A 23,469-nucleotide genomic window follows, 5' to 3' on the forward strand; every position below is an offset into this window, starting at 1 on the left:
TCCCCATATATTCAAGTGTTAAGCTTTCATGAAGATATTTATTTTTCATAGAATATAAACTCTAGCAAAACTTTTACAGCTCAGACAATAGTCAAATATACTATACAGCACTCTTATTAGTAGTTCTTCAGGGTAGAAACAGATGGAATGACACGGTTCACATAGAAAAGAAGAGCAACCATTTCACCATTAGAACACATGAATCGAGTGTTAAACTGCATGTGAAGGGCTGAACACCGGATCACGACAGGGTGCCGCCTGAAACTTTCACGGTAGATATTTGGCTTTCACAATGTTTTATTACACAATGGGTTTAATGGAGCGTCTTAAATGTACAAAACAAGTTTGTGTGGGTCTTAGACAGCTGGTCCTGGATCAAACGCAGCTGTTCCACAGTTAAAGAAACAAAAATTCCCATTCCATTTCAAGATTTTTGTCCAGTTTAAAGGAAAATACTCATCTGAGTCTGGATCTGGATTCTACACAATACTGGTGTAAAGGACAGTACTTGCGTAGTCCTAAAGTATATCTTAAGGTTTTAGGGATATGTGTTAGCACATGGGTGCTAACATTCCGTGTTCTGATAAATGTGGTCCTACTTGTTGCTACCAGATTTGCATCACTGTTAGTTTTGCTCATGTGAAGCAGGTCCACCATCTTGGACAGCTCCTGAGGCAACACCCTGCTGTCGGAGGTACAAAGACTCCACGACCGTTCCGTGGGTGCTGGCTAACGATTGTTAGCACGTGTTTTTTTTTTGAGTTGCATTTCAGCTATGAAACTACCGTGACATGTTTAAGTGTGAATGTTCATCACTGGTTGTTTTGGCTGACTGTCAACGGTGAATCATGGGGTCAAATAACAATATTACAGCCGTTCGCATATGTTTGAGTTGCAGATAAAGCAATGTTGACCATCTATAACCATCGCCTGTTGTAGAGGGGGGAATATAGAGCGAATTAACAAGTTCCTGCAACAATAATACGAAGACCTCTGAAATACCATCAGTGGGAAGTTTCTGATAAACATAAATATACCTGCAGAGTAGATATTTTGAGTTGATATCATCTCTGTTGGACATGTCTGTATTTTCGACGTGTTTTTCTTCATTTTCTTTATTTATTAATCTGATTGTGACAAAGGGAATCGAGTGTAGTTTGGGGAATTGGGGTTGGTTGGTGCAGGCAGCAGTCCAAGATGGCGGAACCGCTTGCACACGTCTGACAGTGCCACTACAAGGCTTAATACAGATTTACTATTTCCCTAGGTATCCCTTGAGAATACCAAATACCTCACAATACTATAACTTTAACTTTCATGGGTTCCTAAAAAGATCACTAAATTGTGCCACAGGTTCTTATCACAGATATCGTTTGAAAAGAGGTAATGAATCGTTTGGGTTCATCATAATTGGTACCTAAAAATATGGATCTCATCATCGAATTGACAGTTCAAGTCACGCATATCCAGCAAGGCGCCTCCGCTGTCAACTTCTGGTTCTTACAACACAAGAATCAACGTGTACTTGACTTACAAGGTGTAACCTCACGCAGTTTTACACTTATACAAAACATTAGCAAAGTCCGCTAAAGCCTACTCGTTGACAGAGGAACCACATCAATGACATGATCTACGATTTGTACATAAGGCTATGGAGGAAGACCAAAAAAAAAAAAATCAAAAAATTCATGAAATTATGGTAAAAATATACTACAATTGAAATGGAAATATGTACATTTAGAATTAAAAAATACATAATTTATGTAACATGATATAATACATATATGTCCACTTCAGGGTTTTGGACTGAAAACAGCTATTAGGCACCTTCACCAAACACAGGCACTAATATCATCATGTCAAATATAGACTGCAATACTTAAAAATACAGGGGAAGTCTCTGTCATTCAAGCATGTACTTTCCTGTTGTAGCGAGAGCAGACTGGTCTGAACTTAACCGAGGGACACAGGAGATGTAATTCCTTTGTATTGTGCTATGCTTAAGAGGCAAGTGAGCAATAATTAAAGTCCTGACCCTGCAAAATAAGCTGGCTGAGGGAGAAGCAACCCAATTCCTGAAATAAATAAATACAAACAGCAACAGAAATTGAATTCCTTTCTGTGCTACTAGATTGGTGATAGTTTATAGGCACCAACTGCAAGAATTTAAGCAACACACTCCTAAATCTCTGGTGTTTTTCATAGAAAAAAAAAATTATATAAGAAGCAGCACAAATTAAGTCGGCGAGGCTGTTAGTGTGCTATGCTACAAGCTTAAAAGACATTTGACTGAGACATGCGCCGTATAGAAAGGCAAAATGGCTAACAGATCGACAGTAAGTCGCAACGTTTCGTCTTTGTAGATTTGGTGGACGCCTGGTTTCCTAGGCTACAGTTACTGTACCGTTGTCTGTCTATGCATGTATGAAATATTGGGGATATCTTTTGGATAAATAGCTGCCAACTAGGGTTTGGTACCGTTAGCATTTGAACCCATATCAGTGGTACCTGCAGTTTGGTAGTGGTACCCGACAGAAATGTTTGGGGTGAGTTGCTTTCTCTATCGTACCAAAAATGTCCTTTAAGTGGTTGAAAAAACAAAATGAAGTCCAGGTGAGCACTGTCTATGTCATGTTTGCAAATGTGTACTCATGGAGGTGTAATAAGCCCTGGATACAGGAAGCATGTGTGGACACTGAAGCCAATTTTACACAGTGGCCAAACTGTGTAATTACAACCAAAAGTGCTTTTCACATCGACTTACATTGTGAAAGGAGCAACTGTAAAACAACAGCTACATTTCTTTGTGTGGAAGGACTCGCTAAGCCACTGCAGTTTGATCGGTATTGTCTGATAACATTTGTAAAGTCTAGAGTGGCAGCCAAGAGATCCATCACACTCATGTTTCCTTGATAGAAGCCCAAGTTTCACGGCTTCATACGGCGCTGAACGAGTTTCCCAGTCAGGAATGCGACTCTACCTCTGACAGCGTAGTTCAGCGGTACTCGGTAGCACTGACATGAGCCAATGGCTGCCTTTGCTGGGTCCCAAACCCTACTGCCAACCCTACTTGTCCATCTAAGAGGAAGTCTGTGCTTGTGCATGATGTGTTAGTCTGACTAAAATTGGACATTTAACAATCAAACAAACACGCTAGTCCGATCGAAATCCTACTTTTCAAAGTCAGACTAACACTCACTGATTGGGAATCAGTTATCATGTATAAACATCAGTTGGCCCAAAATTGGCCCGGTGGTCTGCGCGTGTTGCAGTGTTTAATGCGGGCGTCAAGGGAGGAGTATCATCATCGCTGTGGGGGAAACAACACTTTTCAGGAGGAGGAGACAACCTTTACGCTAGAAGAGTTTTAAAGAGCCTCCCAACGTAAGGCCACCATTTGACAGGGACGCCAGTTTGTTTATGTGACGCAATCCAGAAGAACCTCAGCTGTAAGAGGGCGTACTGTTCTATGGATGGACACACTATCATCACTGAATCGATTCTTCTCTGGTTCTCCTATACTGGGACAATGATAGCGGTCCAATTAAATGGCCGAATCAAGCAATAACCGCAGGTCGGACTGCAACCGCGCATGTAAACCCACTGAGTTAGGGACGCACTCATGCTTGGGCAGCGTGCGCTCTGTCCTAGAGAAAGAAGCCGAACCCGGTCTTTGCTGAGATGTTTGTGGTGTGTGGTTGAGAGTTCAGCCGTCTTCTAAAGCAGGATCACACTCCTGTTTTAGTGCCGATCCCCCCTCTGGTCAGACGAACGTATTCCTAATCCTGCTAGCGACTTGTTTTGGAATGGATCAGATTAAAAGTGAAACAAGTAAAATGCCTTTTAAACTCAGATTTAAACTTCATAGCGAGTTCAGAGGAGTGAAGATATGTCGAACGAAAGCACTCTGTGTGTTTCAGTTACCACAGAGGCGACTGAGACACCCAGAGTGAGATTACCAACTCTGAAATCCCTCTAGTCTACATCAGAGCCGTCATTGTCTGATAGATGGTAGTTCGACCCTTTGACCCGGATGTATTCGACCTGCCGTGCCTCGTCCGAATCAGAAGCCCCGCAAGAACAAAGCTGATTCTCAAACAGCGCTTCGATCTCTTCCAGATGCCGGGCTTTAGTCTCAGGCAGGCAGCCGTAGATGAAGACAAAACCTAGAAAGGCCAGGCTGGAGTAGAGGAAGAAAGCCCCTGGGAAGGAAAAACAAAGGAACAACGTCACTATGGCCACATCAAGACAAGGAACTCACAGGCCGGCTCTGAGACCAAAAGAAACCCTGGTGGTGACAGCAGATCCTGAGGGCAGCGAATACTAAACTACAAGGATGTGCGTGCTGAAAAATAAAAAATAAAAATTGGAATGTTGCTTTCAGGCAGCGAACAAAAACTTGAAGAGTAGCATTAACCTGCCAAAGTGACTTTAACAGAGGGGCAACAATTACCAAGTGGCACACGCACAGAAACACACGGACAGAAGTTCAATGAGATTTCCTGGCTGCTGCGATCTGTTTTCTCCAGTCTCAAAGCCAAACGACATTTTCACGTTTTAATCAGCTGTACCTGATTTAAAATGAGAGGGGGAAAAAAAATCATTACATGTGTAGCCTCATGCAATTTCTATGACAGCATCATGATGTTTTTCAATTCAGGACGACGTCATTCTTGTGCACTGGATGAACGAACAACTCAAATCGATGATTAACCTCTCAGGATGCCACCACAATCACCCCTAATGGATTGATTGCAAGCTCCCTGAAAGGTCAGCTCCTTCCTGTCTGAGGAGAAACCCGCTGTTGAGCACACTGACTGAGGAGGAGAGGGATTGTTGGGGGGAGGGAAAAAAAAAAAGGTTGGCAAGTCCTCAGGGGATCTGGCAGCAGGTAAGGATGTTACAATGGATTCGCTGAGGGGGCTGAACATATGGACCGTTATGATTGGGTGATTCTTCCCTCTTGGAGCTTTCATAATGTGGTTTAGAAACACACCGTAGTAAGTGAAGTACTGAGCCAGGTGGAGGAAGGTGAGGGAGACCAAAATGTTGAAGGTCCAGTTGACTCCGGCGGCGCAGGCGTTCCCCGTGCTCCTTGCCCACAAAGGGTAGATCTCTGAGTTGATGGTCCAAGGCATAGGACCCATCCCTGAGACAAGGGTTAGGGAAAATGCCAAGTTTACACAACAACACACACTCTTCCAGACAACTCAAGGTTAGGGCCCAATTTAAGTTTGTTCTCTAACGTGCTGTGTCATAGGCAGCAGGATTTGTCGAAGTTCCCTTGAAGCCATCTTCAGAACTGAGGAAACCTCGACGATGAGAGCAGAAACGTCCTCAAGCGCAGCTGCCTAAAATTGAACTTTACTGAAATTTGCTTCACTTTATTACGATAAACCAATCAGATCAATGAGCTAAGTGTGTAAATATCTCTCCCATCGACAGATCTATGCTCTAGAACGACCTCTCCGGGGGCCAGTCCAGCTGTCTTTCGGGAAACCAGCTGCCTCACAAGGTAAAAGGAAGCAGGCAGCAGGGATCAACCATCCATCTAGAGTCGGGCCATGGAAGCAGCTCCTCCAGGAGGGAGCCACAAACTTGCCTTTGCCTGTCTGAACTGGTCCAGGGAGAAAAAGGTGTATTTGTCTGAACATAATTTAGTTCATCTGATGCTAGTTAATCATTAGATTAGCTGTTCTGGTCATTTTGGGATCAAACAACATCTTGTATTGAGCCAGGATAACAAGTTAAATGAGTTTGTTATCAAATGAAGTCCCGCACTTCTTCTGTGTTTTGCTGTTTTGTTGACCTCCTTCGAGGTGAATGAAACCAAACCATTTTGTCTCTCTAACCATGTGTATTCCTTTTAAGTGCCTCAGTTCTACCATTTGCTTGGGATTAATTTACCACATTTTTTTTGTGGCTGTAATGAGCTGTGCCCTACGAACAACTTAACAGCCCTTTTTTTCTCCAGCAGCCATTTTGACCGGTGCAATTAATGACGCTAATGAATTCTACGCAGCGGCCCCTGGAAGTCATTACCGTGTGTGTCACAAAATGAGGACCCTGAAATCGTCGCAGTTTAATTGACTTCAGCCATCGTTCTTTTCCTTCCTTACACGCGTTCCTCTGTGACACGTCCAAATGTTTGACTTGTTGAACACCCGTGGAAGTTCACTGCCTGCCAGTTCCATTAGCTTCAGGTTTGGAGTCAGTAAAATGAATTGCGGCCTGAAGATGCACCACTGAGGAGGCAGATCACGTGAGATGTTGCTATTTCTTGCACATTCTGAAGATACGGTAGCAAGTGTATGCATGCCTGACTTCTGAGTTTCACACAAACGCAAAAATTAAATGCCTGGTCAAAGCATGTAAAAGAACACAGTGGATCTCAGTCAGACAGAAACAGAAACACCCTCTCTTACCTGGAGCGAAAGCGGCCAGGTAGAGCATCAGACCCAGTAAAACCAGCCAAGAGTACGAGGTGGGACAGTAGTTGTAGGCCCAGTAGGTGTCCTCTCTCATCTGGCTGGCATTGGAGCATCTGGGGAAGGAAAGGCAAGTCTGACATCCTCCTCCCATCATCGACCCCCTAGTGCTTTATCCTAAACACATGCAAATGCAAACCTTGTGTCCTGTGACTCACCTGCCCCATGCCGCCTGCTCAGTGGAGGCTTTATTGACTGGTAAACAGGAGGAGGTGATCAGGGCTGAGCCATTCTCGCTGTAACAGAAGCCACAACCCGGGTCCAGCATGCATGACTCGCACAGCCTGAAAGCCAAACGGCACACATGACGAGCGTTAGCTCCAATTTCCCCTGGACACAATCCCAGTCCCATTCCCCCTCTCCGTGTTGATCTTCATTGACTTTGCACCAATGTATCGACTTCTGTAAAAGAAATTCCGCCCTCCCGAACAGAAACATGCTTCATCACCCAAATCAAACTGATGAATGGACACAAGGCATCAGCACAGCAACATCTCTCATGTCTTGTCCCTCTGTTAGGTCCTTGCTCCCACTGTCTTATGTGCCATCATGCATGATCTAACTAATCAAGAGAAACCATTTCACCAGTTAGATGTTCCCCCTCGTGTGTGTGTGTGTGTGTATGTGTGTGTGTGTGTGTGTGTGTGTGGGCGCTGTTGGTGTGATCCTAAAGGAACTGCATCCAAAGTGTGTTTTGTTTCAAAGGTCTATTTCTGCGTCTGCAGCCTCCCGCTGTACCAAACTCTAATTACACACTCAGTTCCACAAGCCTGAAATAAACCCATGTACTGATACCTGAGGGAGGTCAAAATGAACGCTGACACGAATGATAATCAGGCTATATTCAAAAACTGTTTTACATGCACCTTTACATATTTAACGAGCAAGACATTGGCAAGGTTATTGATAACAGTGCTGTTAATACTATTAACATCTCATAAATTATTCGTGATAGTTTGTCTTTATCATAACTCTAACAAGCCTCTTTCATAGCAGCCATTTTGTCATGTCATTGCAGGTTAAACACAGGCGTAATTAAAACAATTAACAACGGCCTTGTTCCATTCCAGTGGGCCGGGACCCTTGTATGCTAGCTCACTAGAATAGAGGCAAAAACACTGAGGAGAACTAAACCATAATTACATCTGCGACAAGGGGAAATTAAATGATATTTCAAATGAGCTGATATTTAGCTCAGTTTTTCAGTTTGGCAGCTTTAAAATTTAGCTCTGGCCTTGTTGCCCTGTTTGTGGTCCGTCCAACTACACAACAGCTTTTAAGCATTTTCCAGCTCTTAGCTAGCAGAGGGACCGCCACACGATTCAAACACAATCGAGAGCGATGGACTGTCTTTATTGGGATTTAATTGTGAACCGTCAAAGTAGCATCAACATTGCAAGAACAAAAATGTGTTTATCTTTGCTAACCTAAACTACAAACAGTAGCATTTCTGGCTACACAGCTCGAGCTAAGCTGCGCTTGCCTTTTGGCAGCTACGTCATTTTGTCTGTAATGTTTATAAGAACGCATCTTATTCCCCAAAATTCTACATTAAGGACATTTCAATTACACAAGGACTACTAGCTAGACACTGCCTGCTCATTTTTTAATTTTTCATGCAAAATGCAGATTTTAAGTTGTAATCTACATATAAAAACTGTAAAAGTAAACAAATTTAGAAGAAAAATGCTAGGAGAGAATGTGTTTTCACAGTAAGGCTAATTTTCTATTGCACTAGCTGTTTCAAGCTAGACAGGAACGCTTGCCAATTGTGCTCTGTCGCTACGGCATCAGTATAGCAAAGCAAGAGCAAAAAAAAAAGTCTATTTTTGTGTATTTAAACTACAAACATAAGCTTTTCAGGCGACCTAGCTTAACCTAACCTGAGCTAGCTTCTCAGAGGCTACCACATCTCATTGGAGCCCCCCCCCCCCCCCAAAAAAACAAATTTAACATTAAATATGTATTAGTTATACTAGGACTAAAGATTAATACTACCCCCTCATTTTCACGTTTTCATCAACTTGTATGAAGTAGCTGGAAGCACCTTTTTTCACACAGCCATAAAGTGAAAACTATGAAGGATTGAGATTCATATGTAAATACAGAAAGAAAAGAAAAGGATAAACTGGCAAATCTTTCCTCGGAATAGACCTAATCATTTATCGTAATTTTTCGGGCTCAGGAGATAAAACCTTTCCTTTTTGTTTTCTGTAGATTTGTTAGTTTAATACAGGAGCTGAAGACGAGGGTTCATAGTGAATTCAGAGGTTCCAAACCCAGTGGGGACACCTTGAGAGCAAACCGTTAAATGGGACATCATGAGTGCAGGAGGTGTGTGGTGGCTTGTGTGGGCTCAGCGGAGTAAAGTGAACTAAAAGGAGCCACTACAGTGTGGTAAAAGCACTCATGTCTTTAAATTGCCTCTGCGTTAGTGTTTTGTGTTGTTTTTTGTGTGTGTCTGTATCTTTGTGTGTCGGTGCTGCAGTGAGTCCATTAGGCGCTGTTTGTTGTTGTGATGAAAGACCATCTTTACACAGGATTTTCATTCTGTGTCTGTGTAAGTGAGAGTAAATTGGGAGAGAGAACCATCTGATCTCAACCTCACATGAAAACACACTCAGGCTCTCAGTCCGTGTGTGTGTGTGTGTGTGTGTGTGTGTGTGTGTGTGTGTGTGTGTGTGTGTGTGCGCGCGCGCCCTTTGCTGCTCAGGGAGAAGTGAGTTGGAGCCGATTTAGATTTTGTGTTTGGTAGATAATGAAAATCATATGAACAACTTTTTTTTTTTTCCCTCCAGTAATTGTTAAGTCAGTCGGGGGAATCACATGACGCAGCGTGAGGCATTCAAATGTAGCGTCTGATTCCGCCAAGACAAATAGTTTAATGAAATACACACATCTACAAGTACCCACAATTGACAACAATTGATGAAATCATTGCGACTGATCGGATCAGAGTGTGATCAGGAACCTTGGTCAAGGCCTTGCTCTCTCTGGCACAAATACTGATCCAAGGTTTAAGCAGTGTAATGGAAATACAGACCGTTTTATCAATGAGAAACCCAACAATTTAAGACATCTCTCTACAGAGAGTCTGACCCTCTAAAGCTCTCTAGCATCGAGTGTGCTTTCCTGCTCTCTCCCTGAATTGATGTTGCCAACCTGAGCAGCTCTACAGAAACACAAGTGCACCACTGGGGAGAGTCTCTCTCATGTTAATATCTAACTTATTTTCATGGGCTCAAGTTTTATCTTTTTTTTTTTCTGTGAAAGTGTCTCTTTGCCTGCGTTACCTGAGTCTTACCTGTTTACCGGATGACCTCCCGATCCTTACGCTGTAGAGCTCTTCTGGGTTTCAACTGCTCTCTCACTGTTTCAAAGTCATTTCTAAACTGAGCATTAATTTGAGCGGGTTGTCGGTCAATATTTTACAGCTAATAGACCAGTTTTCTTGAAGCAGTCCAACCAGTACAGCTCAGTAGTTGCTACTTCTCACTAAGAGTGTGTACTCACTGGTACTTGAAGCAGGTGGAGTTGGCAGCGGAGGGGTCCAGTGGGTGCAGGGTGACAGGAGGACTATGCTGGGCGGACAGCAGAAACCCGATGGCCAACACACTCAAACTCAGACATGTACCTGTCAAAGAAACCGCAGTCATTTTCTGCTTAATCTTAATAATCTGAGTTTCCTTCTGCGTGGGACAAACCGATGACACTGCCCAAGGTGAGCTTCCGCCGCCCCACTCGCTCCACCAGCCACACTCCCAGCAGAGTGAACAGGAAGTTGGTAAGGGTGGTGAGTCCAGCCAGCCAGATGGCCAGCCTGTCATCCCGCACCCCTGACATCTGCAGGATGGTGGCGCTGTAGTACCTGTAAGGCACGGAAATGGAGGATGTTGCTGTCATGGTGGCATTAAAACAGCTTATCCTATCTTTTCAAGTCCTCTGGGTTGTTGTTTTTTTTCAATTTTTTTTTCCCCCTCCTGCATAATTTCTTTGTGATTCCGTGAGGCGGTAAGAGCCAGTCACGTACTGCATATGTAGCTTGATGCTAATGGCGACAGACAGCTACAGCAACAAAAGAACAGCGGAACTGTTCAAAAACTGAGCACAAGAAAATACAGCAATGTCATATAATTACAACACGACTATTTAAAATTATGACCGACTACAATGACGGCGAGACGGAAATAAAGAGGTGTCCGGATAGACGGCCTGACCTGAACGCTTTGGGGCTTCGAAGCCTCATTTGTTGCCATGACAACTGATGACCAAATCAGAGTTCTATGGTGTTGTTTTTGTCGTCGTCGTCGTTTTTGTTGATGTTTTTGAGCTATATCACTCATCCCAAGTAATGCAGTCGTAGCGGCGCAACATTATGGATATTATTGCTGATGCAAAGCGCGAGCTACCGTTGCTTATTCTGCGACGGACATTAAACTTCATGGTTTTGAGAGGTGCAGCTCTCATCTGAAGTCGCCAGCTCGGAACCTCCGCTGCCGGGCTCTCCAGAACACCACACAAGCAACGTGGAGACAAACCCGAGCATCTGGAAGAACTTCTAAATTTGCAGAGGTGACCCCCCCCCCCCCCAGCCCAAAAAAAACAGTAGAGAGCCAGACATGCAAAAGGAAGCTGGCTATCACAAATCCATCTCTATGGTTTCTTCAGTCAGTCACATCTGCACTCTGTTAAACTGTGGTTTGGGTGAAGCTTCGATTATTTGCGTCGGAGGCCAAAATAATGGCATTCAGGACAATCACCCCCCCCCCCCCGACAGAAAACGACGAAACAAAAAACATCCATGAACAATGAAGTCATTTGTCATGACCAGTCAACCTCTCCTCTCGAGAGCTAATCAGCCATCCACCAATCACAGCCTCTCTACTTGAGCGTCAGCCAATCCCAGCGAGAGAGTTCAGCTATAAATAGTCTCCCGACGCTCACTTCCAGCGGCTCCTCTTGCCTTCTCCGTTCTGGCATAATTTTCATGGCAACTCCGGCACCATGTGGCTCCTGGTAAGGCAGATTACTTCTAATCGCCGTCAACAAGACTAAGCAGTCAGCAGTCCAGACACCTGCATGGGGTCTGGCTCCCTCCTCAATCATGATATCATGTCAGGAGGAAGGGCCTCCCACGAACACACACACACACACACACACACACACACACACACACACACACACACACACACACACACACACACACACACACTGGCAAGTGTTGTACGTCAGGTCTTATAAAGGGAATTATATGCTTGGGGGACAGGGGGTAAACTCCTCGTTCAGGTGGGAATGCAGTATAAGTTCAAGGGAGAAAATACTCATTAATGAAACAAACATAAAGAGAAGCTCCAGCGTTGCCTGCCTCTCTGTGTCTCTACAGGCAGTTATCACTCCACTTTTCATCTCTCCAAAAGCATCATTATCTCCCCGCTTTCTCCTTCCCTCCCTCTCTCCCTCTCCCCCTCCCTCTCTCCCTCTCTTCCCAAAACAAAGACATCCAATTGAGGGATTTGCATAATAACACTTTAGTTTTGTGTCATGGTATGCAGTCAGACAGAACAAAGACAATGAGATGGAATTCTGTTTTTAAAGCCTTGACTTCCAAGAGCGTGAGTTCAGCAGGATATTAAAGTTTTGTTTTCCGTACACATGCACTTGGCCCCCCTGCCCTTTATGAAAGACAGCTTTCCTTTTGGAATTTTAGATTTTAGATATTAGAGACGCCTCATAATAAATGCGCTGTGTGGACAGACAGTGAGAAATTCTTTCAGCAGGAGTAGAAGCCCAGCCCCCTGCGTTCCATCTACAGGCTCTCACTGAGCACAGGAGGCACATATGCACACTCACAAACTCTGTTCTCACTGTCCAACAGCTTGAAAGCTGGAAAAAAAGAGAAAGACAGATCTTTTTACTGACCACAGCTCCAGGAATTGAAACTCCAACACAGACTGAACCTGAGCCAAACACATTTTTCGCTAAATGACTGCGACCAGTATCTCTCCTCTGTGGCCTCTGACTTCTTGTGAGAGTGAAAATTCTGATAAACTGCAGCGGGCAGGGATGAAGAATGAGAAGAAATTGAGTGTGGCAGCCTGGCTTTATCCACTTCTCTTACGATTGTGCTTGCAGTTGCACAGCTTTGAAGGAAAAGTAGCTGAGGACGAACTGAAAATGTTGTGCTTCTGCTGCCAGATATCAGCAGTTTGGTGCTGCATCACTGTACAATCACACTGCTGAAACGCTGGTTGGCGGTGGGCTTCTATGCCACTGTGCTTGGATTCAGTGTGCGAATCATCAGGAAGACGGAATGCTGATCGGACTCGAACAGAGGAAGAGACGGAGTGGAAACGGGATGTTACGAAGTAGAGCAGTCACAGCGGCTGTGAGCTGCGATGCGATGGGAAGTCACATATGCAGCTCGTTAAACTAAAGCCATAACCTATAATAACAGGGCCCTGATTCCACACAGGAGCATACATTTGCTTTGATTGCTAATTCCTGGGAAACTGAGGAAATGGGCAACAGCAGCAGACCCCTGCCACCACAGCTGATTGGCTGGTTCAGTTGATGGTGTTTTGTGTGACTCCCATTTCGAGAGCCAGACCTGCTTGCGATGGCTTGTATCCTCAGTGCAGGTACACAGCTAGCAGAGACATTCCAGACAGATATTAACTGAACTGGACAAAAAAAAAAAAGTTGTTTTTATTCAGAATCTCAGCGTGCATCTTTAATGACTCAGCTTGTTTTTAAGCTTTTAATTTTCTATTCTCACCATAAAATGCAGCTTGAGTACCATTAATTAGCTTTGACATTTCATTAACATAAAATCATTCATGATTAACAAAAATGTACATCCACAGTAAGAACTGATCCTCAAAAGCATTCAAAAGTACAGTCGAGCAATGGCGCATGATTAATGAATAAAGATGTCATCCATAGGAAGTGTGATAGGGAGGCTGCTTTAATGAAAGCTCGTCAGTGGGGGAGGGGGTGGGGGTGGGGGTGGGGGCAGAGGTGAGACGTTTGCAACTTTGGGAGTGAACTGCTGCCACACTCTCTTTTACATAAGTGGCCCCACAGAGCGCTGGTGCAAAGCAAACAAGGGAAGGTGTGAAGTGGCCCTGACCCCGGTGGAGACATGGATCCACACTCCTGTCACACTTCCACTGGAAGCCCCTCCTTCAGCACGGTAAGGGAGAGTGACAACGCCGACATTAGCGAGGCACTAAGACAGATGCAGCGGTGCAGGGGGAGGGACAAGAGAGGAGGAGGATGGGATGAGCAGCTAATTCAGCGAGAAAGATAAGAGCGGTAGAGAGAGTGACAGGTGGAAGAAAAATATGCGCACACACGCTCACACACACACACACACACACACACACCTCTGCATCCATATATTGTACATTCTGAATTATATGTTGCCATCTTGTCTGGCAGTCATTTACACTTTCATTCAGTTCTAGCCAACTAAAAGTGGAATTAATCACATCTCATGCAGACTGCAGCTCCATAGCTGTGATTGAGAGGCAGCTGGCGAGTCTGTCAATTAAGCTGTGGTGGTTTGTGTTTTACATTTCAACTGTGATCAGCAGCAGAGCAGCGGATAGGAAACTGCTTCTCTTCATGCTGATTTCAATGATATGAAGCTTGAGGATGTAAAGAGATTCAAGACAGGTCGTGAATGCATTTCCTCTTGGTGCTTCCTTTGTCCCCCCGCCAGGTTAAACCCATTTGGCAAGAGTGGAGGTGTGAGGACACGGATGACTCATGGTTGACATTTAGTGACACGTCGCTGGGCCGTCTGCTGACTGTTGGGAGGACACAACATGTCGTCCTAAAGTCTAAATGCTCCACTATGTTCGCCCGCTAGCTGCTAGCTGTGTCTGTTCACTGTTCAGTGCCGGGCTGGTAGAGCACCGTGGCTGGCTTATAAACTCGAAACCACGATTCCTCTTTCACTTTGGTTGATGACCGTCGGGACCGATGAACAAGCATCTTTACCCTGTGCAGTGTGACATCATCCAGGAGCAGCGATGAAGCATCTGAGATGTTCCACGGCAGCGCTGTGGAAAGTCTAGCAAGCCGGTCCTTTTGGACTACCTTCTTGTCCTTTGATAATTATTCCAATTTGAACACAACATGTTGCTTGGCTTCAGCCAGTGACTGCGTACCACCTCTACCTCCATGGATGATGCAAGCGCTACGAGTGGCTAGGCTAGCACCAGGACTAGGCAGCAGGCAGGACTTCAGCTTTCAGCTGACGAGCAGCACTTAAGCAGCCTGATGAGTAGCTTTTAGCTAAGCTATGCTAAGCTATCATTCGCCCAGAGTGTTTACACTTGGCTACAGCAGCACAAGGTGACAACTGTATGCAATCAGACCCACAGTTGCTCTCTCTTCACTAGAATTTCAGGAACACAAGGTCGCCAACATCATGCAACGTTCTGCTGTCGCCATTATATCAGTATCGTGACCCTCATCCTGGATGATAGCAGCTTGTGTGAGGGTCACGCAATGTGGCACAAAGGCTGTTGTAGGTCCGCTGGTCTCCACACAAAAACAGCACGGCAACGATTTAAAATAATCGGATACGCTAAATCTTAAAAAAAGACAAAAATACCCAGAACTGACTATATAAAAATCCATTTTTACATGTGCTGTCAATCCAATTCAAGAAGAGAAATGTGTTGAAATGGTGATAAAACAACACTTCTTGCTGTTCTTTTAAAAACGGGCACAGGAGTGTAAAATTCCTTGGCGTGATGTTTAAAACTGAGTGTGTGAACGGGCTGGAAGCCTAAAGGGCTGAAGAGAGCGCTCGCTATTGACAGAGCACTGATGTGATGATCTGACCTAACAGGATGGATTCAGAGGCAGACGGAGACTGAGGGAGGCATCAACCGTAGGCAGCAGTGAGAGAGGGAGATCAAGCGAGCAAACGTGTGTGTGTGTGTGTGTGTGTGTGAGCAGGCAACTCGTGAGCGAGCGGACGCAAATAGTCAAGCTCTTCCACATGCGAGTGACCGACTGAGTAGTGAGGTGTGAGAGTGGAAAAGCAGAAGGAGGCTGTGAGAAGAAGGAAGTACATGAGAGGATGATGAAAGGGTGAGAAGAGGAATGAATGAGTGGTTGGAGGAAAAAAACAGAGGAAGGGATGTGGTGCGAAGAATAAATGGACAGACAGGAAACGATGTGGCAAAGAGAGAGAGAGCCAGAGAGATTCTCTTGGGAACTGGCCCATTTTTGAATGCATACAAATACATCATTGCGTCACATTCACGCCGTGGAACAAAACACACTCAGCATCATCACATGCGACATCGGCATCGGGATGAATGAGTGACAAACACATGCTGCAACTCCAAAGAACAGATTTGGGGTTTAATTGGCTGGAAGAAAAGTAATTTATGAGATAAAAACTAATCATTATTTTAAAGGTTGCAGGAGCTGCAGGAGCTGCAGACCCTTGACGCTCCACGGTCTTGTCCCTCCTCATCCATCATCTCATTCATTGCACTCTCTGACCTTTGTCATACCTGTCGGGATGAACGCCGTTTTTCCACATCAGAGTTTGAACTTAAATCTATCGTGCATCATATTTTAATACACCCGAGCACTTGTCAAGGTCTCATATGACTCATTAAGCTCAATGCTGCCATGTAAAACTGTCTGAATGTCACATAAGATGGAGGTTGTGTCTGTGGTGAGAGCACAGCTGCAAGGATGCACACTGAGCATGTGCTGTAGCCAGATTACCAGAGACGGAGCCGCCTGCCTCCCGCTAACGCTCTGCTCGCTAAATGTGAATAAACTGTGAAATCTTGCGGCTCTTGTAATTGTGACAGTAACGTCTCAGGGACTTGAGTGACAGTCAAAACTAATCACCCACCGTTTTACAGCTGCAGTAGCGACAGAGAAGTTGACCACAGCTGAGACAGCTGACGGTCGCTCCCTGCCAACATGAATTCAGAAAATTCAATCATGCCTGGACTTCACAAATGTTGTCAAAAAGTGAAAATAAATCTTTTAAGGGGTTTGTGTGATGCCAAAACAAGCTTTACATCTGGCATTAAGATGTGTCTGAAGGCGCAACCTTCCGTTGTTTTTGCCGCATCGATACTTGTATGCAGACTGGAGACACGTTTGAATTTACACCAGTGGTCAGTGTGGTTCCTGACCACAGCCAAAGGTGGTTTGGCAAATCCGAATCACTTCTAATCCTCGGTGCAGCTCAGGTGCATTTACACCTGTAGTATCATGTGATCAAACATGAAAAAAATAAAAGCACATTTTAATGGCAGGTGTAAAATGAGGTGAAACATTGACAACAGAGTAGGCAACAACAGAGGCTCGGACAGAATGTTCCACGCTACGCTTACCAGTTAGCAATTTATGCTAACTGGTAAGTTAGCACATCGCACCCAGAAAAAGCAGTCTCATGAATGACGCCTGCTTATGGCGTGTTAATGAGAGCTTTGTGTTAAGTTGTGTGATGATGTGTTTGTGTGCTCCTGATAACAAAATTAGCATAAAATACTTCTTGTTGAACAGGTAGCGGCTCCGTCGGAGACACCGGAGGAGGAGGTCGGCATAGTCAAGCTGCTATTGTGTGACGGGAAAGATACACATTAAAAACAACTCGTTGGGTTTTGGATTTTTTTTTTCTCAACAAGCACAAAAAACAATCAGCAGTGTCCACTGCCACTACCTCGCTGGCCCACCTGCTGAGTGATCGTGCAAAACTGGCATTCGCTGACATTTCCAACATGACATTTGTGTGTGGGACCATCTGTGAGGGCCAACTGGCCTGTGTCATCAACAAAACGCCAAACTTCCCACTGACACAAACACACACGTGCTCCAATGTAATGTCATATTAGAACAAAGACACGACAAACAACCGGATCTCACCTAAATATGTGCAATGGTCGCGCCCTTGATTTGCCAAATGTTGAATGGTGTCCGTAGCTCTTTTCATTTGAGAAGAACTGAATTGAGGTCTTTACCTGGTTAATTTAAAGGTTGCACAAATTCAGTGTTTTATTTTACGTCAACCACAACAGTTTAAAAGACAAAAGGCACATCAGGTCTCCCTGGTGAGGTAGCAGGCACATTTCGGCCTAGTCTGGGACATTTTGAGCAGTTACAGCTCAGTCCGTTGTGGTGTGGGCCAGATGTGGCCCAAATCAAAGATCTGGCAGATATGGACCATATACGAGGAGTTTAAGGCAGCCAGCATGAGCCCTCATCGGAGGCCAAAAGTGAGCCAGAGGAACAGATGCGGGCCACACTCGGGCCAGATATTAATTGCTATCTGGGATGCACACTGATGAAGCTGATGTCAGGGGAACAAGCTCGAGTGTGTGCTCGGAGAATCTGAAGAGCCTTTTTCAAGGTTTTGGACAGTTTAAGATTATTTTCTGTGGTTGTTTGTGGAGTTAAACAAGCACACACACACACACACACACACACACACACACACACACACACAAACCAACTCCTTCTCAGTGTATTGTTACGTGACACAGCATAAACCATTTTCTCTTCAGCTGAGTGTATGTCTCAGTTGTTGCCCCATTAAATTTTATGTGACACAGCATCAGCTGGGCTCAGCCTCGTCCACAAGCACCTTCTCAGAAGGCTGGGCTCAAGACTATAAACCTTTACACACTGCATGTGTCACAAAATGCTCCAAAAACTAAAGAACACACACACACACAGCGCCAACAAAACTAAACAGTTTCTCTTCCTCCCAATGTTTCTCATCTCTTTTTTCTGACTTCCTCGCCCTCCGTCCCTCACCTTCCTTGACCCCCTCCACTCGCACACACACCTTCCTCCACCTCATCACCATCACTGCCATCCCTCCCTCCATCTTCTTTACCTCTCATCTGTCCTACCGAATCTTTCTCTCACTCCATCTTTCCCTCTGCTCCATCAACACTGTCTGCTGACCCGCCTGCACAAGTGGCAAACACACGCACACACGCACGCACGCACACACACACACACACAGCAGCTCCCCACCAGCCCACGCTGACCTTTACATGCTAGATTATGTGGCTAATTGAATCAAAATGATCCGGTGGCAAATGGGGAGGGATGGTATCTAATGTGAGCCGCTGCAGGATCACATTGTTCCACATTTATGCCTGAAAAACAGAGAGGGAACCACGCCATCACAGGATGTACCCGCCTATTAATCTGTGTCACCTACACACACACACACACGCACAAATAGCCAGGAGGGCAATGACACATTCACATAGGCAGAAAGACCACACACACCACCTGACAACTTTCTGGTTTCGGCGAGATGTGTTATTGACAAATACATCTCTTCTTACATCAGCTTCAATGAGCATGTATGTCTGTGTGTGTGTGTGTGTGTGTCTTTGTCTGTACTGGACCTCCTATAATGTACTGGGACTAACATGTCCCTCAGCCAATCACATGGTTTGTGCGTCCACATAAAAAAATAAAATATTGAGAAGAGATTAAAAGTAGAATGTGCATTGATGGAAAGTAAAACCTCGATAAAAACATTAGAAAACATGAAATCAGGTGCTTTTTAAAAAGAGCTACATAGAAGTCATAGCTGAAGGAGAGGAGGAGAAGTAAAAGTACCTGTTATTGAGTAAAGCATCAGAAGTATTGATACACATTCTATATGATATCTGGGTATTGGGGTACATTCATCCTTGAAGTACGGGCCTCTAAAGGTCACGTTGAGGTCGTACGTGTTGTAGTTGATCATGTCCTCATCAAGTTCCCGGCTTCCAATCTGAAAGTACATCATCATTTTTGCATTTATGTGCAAAATATTTTTCTTCAGAGTGACTGAAGCGTTCAAATGCAGTGGAGTAAACGTGACAGTACTGTCTTTGAAACGCAGGGGGACAAAAAGTACAAAGAAGAATACGCGTCCATTAACTTTGAGGAAATACACTTCAAACCTCTGCAGGCATCAGCGCCATTCGCCAGAACTCTCCCGGCTGTCAGTCACCTGCATACAGTGAAAAGAGGAAGGAAGCCTTGGCGGGATCCTGTCGGATGAGTGACCTTTGGATTCACGCCGTCCTTGCTTCATCACGCTCTCGCTCTACTTTACAACCTCTCAGTCGCAATTCTCTCTTCCTGTCGGTCTGCCAGCCTCTCTGGAAGCTGCCACTCTGTCGGAGCCACCTCATCAAAGAGCGAGGGCGATCGCGGACACTTGGGAGCACCGGTTAATCAATTAGACATCACCATTGTCCCCAAAGAACACCAACGAAATAAAAAGCTATAAACAAATTTACATTCTCCACAGGCCATTATTATCAATGTTTAGTAATTGAATTATATTCTCAACTAATTTGATTGATTAATTGGGGGTTTTGTTTATTCCAACTGAAACCTCTAAACCCTTAATTTTCTGTCATAAATGGCAAAAAAGCATCGAAGCCTTTTTTTTTTTTTTTTTAAAGGAACAGTTTATTTTTCCTCACAAATTCATTTTTGCAGGTCTTTGCAGTTCAGGGTTATCGTTATCGTTATCTCCGTTTCCACGGAAATGCGTGTTGCCTTGCTAATATGAGGAAATCAGTGTTTCATGCTAGCAGACTCCTAGCCACGTTATCAGCTAGCTAACTTTAACAAATATTGGTAGAAATAGTGGCACTCTCAGCAGGGAATGTACCAAAAATATCAACATGGAACTGCCTTTAAATCCAGCTGGAAGAAAATCAAACCATTCATGGTTGAATTCAGCCGCTCGTCATTGGAGTTCCGATGTATTTTTAAGCTCGTAGCACCGTATTCGTGTCACCGGTTACGCCAATGCTGTGTCACGTAGGCTACATGTAGCATCGTGGCGAGGTCACTGAAGAGAGAGAGAGTGTTTGTGTGCAGTGGTAACAAGCCAGTGGCAAATAGTTTGGATTTTTCAGTGTGTGTGTGTGTGTGTGTGTGTGTGTGTCCGTGCGTAACTCATTCCCAGTCTCAGCTAATTTACTCGCTAAAGAATCCATTTGTTTTTCTCAAATATCAGTTCAGTTCAATCCAAAGTTAAAGGAAAGAAAGTTTTAGCCCCACAAAGAACCCGCACCAAATACGCGAGCGGAGCAGCACCAACACAAGTCTGGCGGAAACTAATTTACAGCCAATCAATGGCGCAATGTGGCTCAGTGTGCTACACGCTAGTAGCTCACCTATCTCTGCTTGCCGCTTATTTATCGCGGTAAACTGTTCAATTAGAACAGTTAAAACTTATTCTTTTAGGACTAGAAATGCTAACAGGAACTTTAAATTGGAAGCTCACTGAAGGGACAAGAAACAATACCGACTTGTCAGTATAGTCTTTGTGCATATTTGACTTGAGCAGGAGAGAAAAAAAAAAAAAAGAATCTGGGAAGTTGTTTGCCATCAATGTGTTGTTGTCCAACTTCCAAGCCAATTTGGTTGAGGAAGAGCAACAGACACGCTGTGCTTCTCTGGTCTGTTTTGCATGTCTTCCAGTCAAGCGGGGTCTCTCGCCGTCCATCCACTCTCGGTCTCTCTCGGTGCCAGCCTGGTGGTTTAATCAGGGAGAGCAGCTGGGGACAGAAAGGCTTCAGCTTGAGCTCGGCTTATTTTCCAGCTCCAACACCTTTTATTTTTCAGTGGCTAATAGGTTGAGGCTGGCAGCGACACACAGGGATATAAAGACAGGTGGTGGACTGACAGGATGGCAAATTACACCGGTTGACTGACAGCACTGCTGGAATAACCCGAGACGGATGAGAAGACATCAGAGGGAAGTAAATTTCATGTGCTGTTAAAACTAGGTCGGTATTTAACATCATTGAGTGACGCTGGCGTCACGGCGATGGTTGCAGCCTCGGGCTTCTCTCCGACCCAGACACATATCAGCTGGTGCTGTTAACTCTGAGTTTTCCAGTCCAGCTATGAAAGACTTAAACTGGACCGCATACAGGAACTCAGCAAAAGCCTAAAATTGACTCTATAATCACCTAAACTGACACGGCGACTCTTTTTCCTAAACAAACCACCCCCCCCCCAAAAAAAACAAAAAAAATTATGAAAAACAACTAGTCATACTTTGTAGCCCTCAATTTAGTCTTACAGGCAGGAAGCAAAGCCTGAAGATCATTTGTGACTCCCTCCTCCAGATATCTGCTGTGTAACATGAAGGTCTTTGATAGCCTGGGCCTTTGCCAGGTAGCAGCCAGGAGCAGCCATCAGGCTTTGCCTCCTGTCTGTAAGACAAAAGTCAGGGCTTGAAAGTGGACACACCAACAGAACAAATGTGTAGGTAAGAGAATTCGAAGAATGACACCAACAGTTCTCCCCAGGTAGCGTTCCAGAATACACCTCCTCTTCAACAGACTCACGTTTCATCAAGCCTGAAGCTGGTGAAACTTTGTCAGATTGGTCTTAAAATGTCAAATTATGAGTGTCTTACCTTAAGAGCGAGGCTAGCCTCTGCTAGCTAGCCTCACCTCACTAACGCAGCTCTACTTACGCTGCTGGCGCGGCTCGTGAACTTTGGTGCCCTCAAGAAACTGCCCTGGGTAGATGCTGGTCGGCCTCTCACAATCAAAAATAAACACTTCACATTCCAAGTCCTCCATTACGAGGTGAGTGACTCTGGGAGGCCAACCAAACAAGCAGCAAACAACTCAAAGTGAAAGATCAGTCAACAAAACGAGTTCTTCGTCGTCAGTTTGGTAATCTGATGAAAAGACAATCAGATTTCAGTTGCTACACCGGAGACACGTCAGTGCCAGCGCCATCTTGGCAACCATCTTGATGACATATCACTGCTCGCTGTAAACGGGTCAGGGCTGACACAGACACACTAGCAGGCAGGCGTTTTCTGGGAATCAGTCAGACCGGGAAAAGTCAGAGACGGAGAGGAGGGCAGCGGCTCCAGCTCTGACGGATACCGTCTCTCTGGTCGCTCTCGTCCACGCCGGCAACAGGGCAGAGACGAACGGAGACCCAGTGAGCAGATACACAAATTTACGATGTCACACATCCAGCTGAATTTCTCAACCACCCTTCTCACCTGTCGAGCCACACACACACACACACACACACACACACGAGCACCTCAAGCCCGCAGTGTCACATTTCATGCATTAAATCACATGTGTGCACACCGACTCACACACTCATCCTATTGCTTCCTCCGCCGGTTGCTAGGCAACAGCACACAGCCAGATTGTTTACAGAGCATGTGATATAGTTCATCTCGAAAGGGAGGGGAGATAGATGGAAAGATAAGGAGAACAAAAGAGGAGAGGTGGCTGGCCGCTGCACAGGCAAGTGGCGTCGGGAGGGACGAGAGAAACGTTTTGGGATCTAATGATGTGGCACTAAAGTGAGTACATCTGTCGGCCGGAGACGCGCGGGTTCAGCCTCGCGGGTGGACGTGACGGCAACATACTTCAACTTTGGCAACAGGGTCGATTTTACTCACAGGACACAAAACAGCCGTCCTGTTTCATCACGGCAGCCACTTACCAGGAAAAAAGCGTGTAAACACGGGTGACATCAACGAGGTTTCTGCTCTGTTTAGGAACGGCACTAATTAACGTGATTACTGAAACCTGTGTTTACCTCATGTCAACACCGCTGTTCTGAAAGAGTCTATGAAAACGTATAAAAATACTTATCAGAGGTTTTGACTACTAGCACTACCTCACGTTGTGTTCCTGTGTGTGCACAAGCACAACGACCTGGGTGATACGCACTCCTGCCGGCGACTCCCACCGTTCCAGCACACCTGAGGTGGCGGGAACACACCGAGGAGTGCATCAGTCCACTGACACCAGCACAGAGGCTGCGAGAGGAGATGCAGCTCGTCGCACAGGCAAAAATGTGCTTCACAAGCGTTTCCTGAGGAGAGAAAGTGTACTCAAACATCCAACGGCAGCGCTACAGGCACCTGGTACAGGTGTGATTTCACCACAGTGCCTAAAAACACGCCACTGTA

At 45.1% G+C, this 23,469-nt stretch overlaps 1 protein-coding gene across 1 annotated transcript in view; it reads right to left on the reverse strand.

Moving 5' to 3' along the window:
- Nucleotides 1-6: 6 nt before the first annotated feature.
- Nucleotides 7-23,469, reverse strand: part of slc2a13a (solute carrier family 2 member 13a) — a 61,765-nt gene continuing 38,302 nt past the window's right edge. Inside the window, exons 5-10 of the mRNA XM_086201185.1 lie at nt 10,193-10,356; nt 10,002-10,122; nt 6,647-6,772; nt 6,426-6,544; nt 4,997-5,149; nt 7-4,202 (exon numbers count right to left, since the gene is read on the reverse strand). Coding sequence (XP_086057311.1) covers nt 3,976-4,202; nt 4,997-5,149; nt 6,426-6,544; nt 6,647-6,772; nt 10,002-10,122; nt 10,193-10,356 — 910 coding nt within the window. The 3' untranslated portion in view covers nt 7-3,975. The remainder of the gene's footprint in view (nt 4,203-4,996; nt 5,150-6,425; nt 6,545-6,646; nt 6,773-10,001; nt 10,123-10,192; nt 10,357-23,469) is intronic.

This window comes from Aulostomus chinensis, chromosome 4 (genome assembly GCF_037954235.1).
Source record: "Aulostomus chinensis isolate RoL2024-O1b breed Wild chromosome 4, RoL_Achi_v1.0, whole genome shotgun sequence".
Taxonomy (NCBI): Eukaryota; Metazoa; Chordata; class Actinopteri; order Syngnathiformes; family Aulostomidae; genus Aulostomus; species Aulostomus chinensis.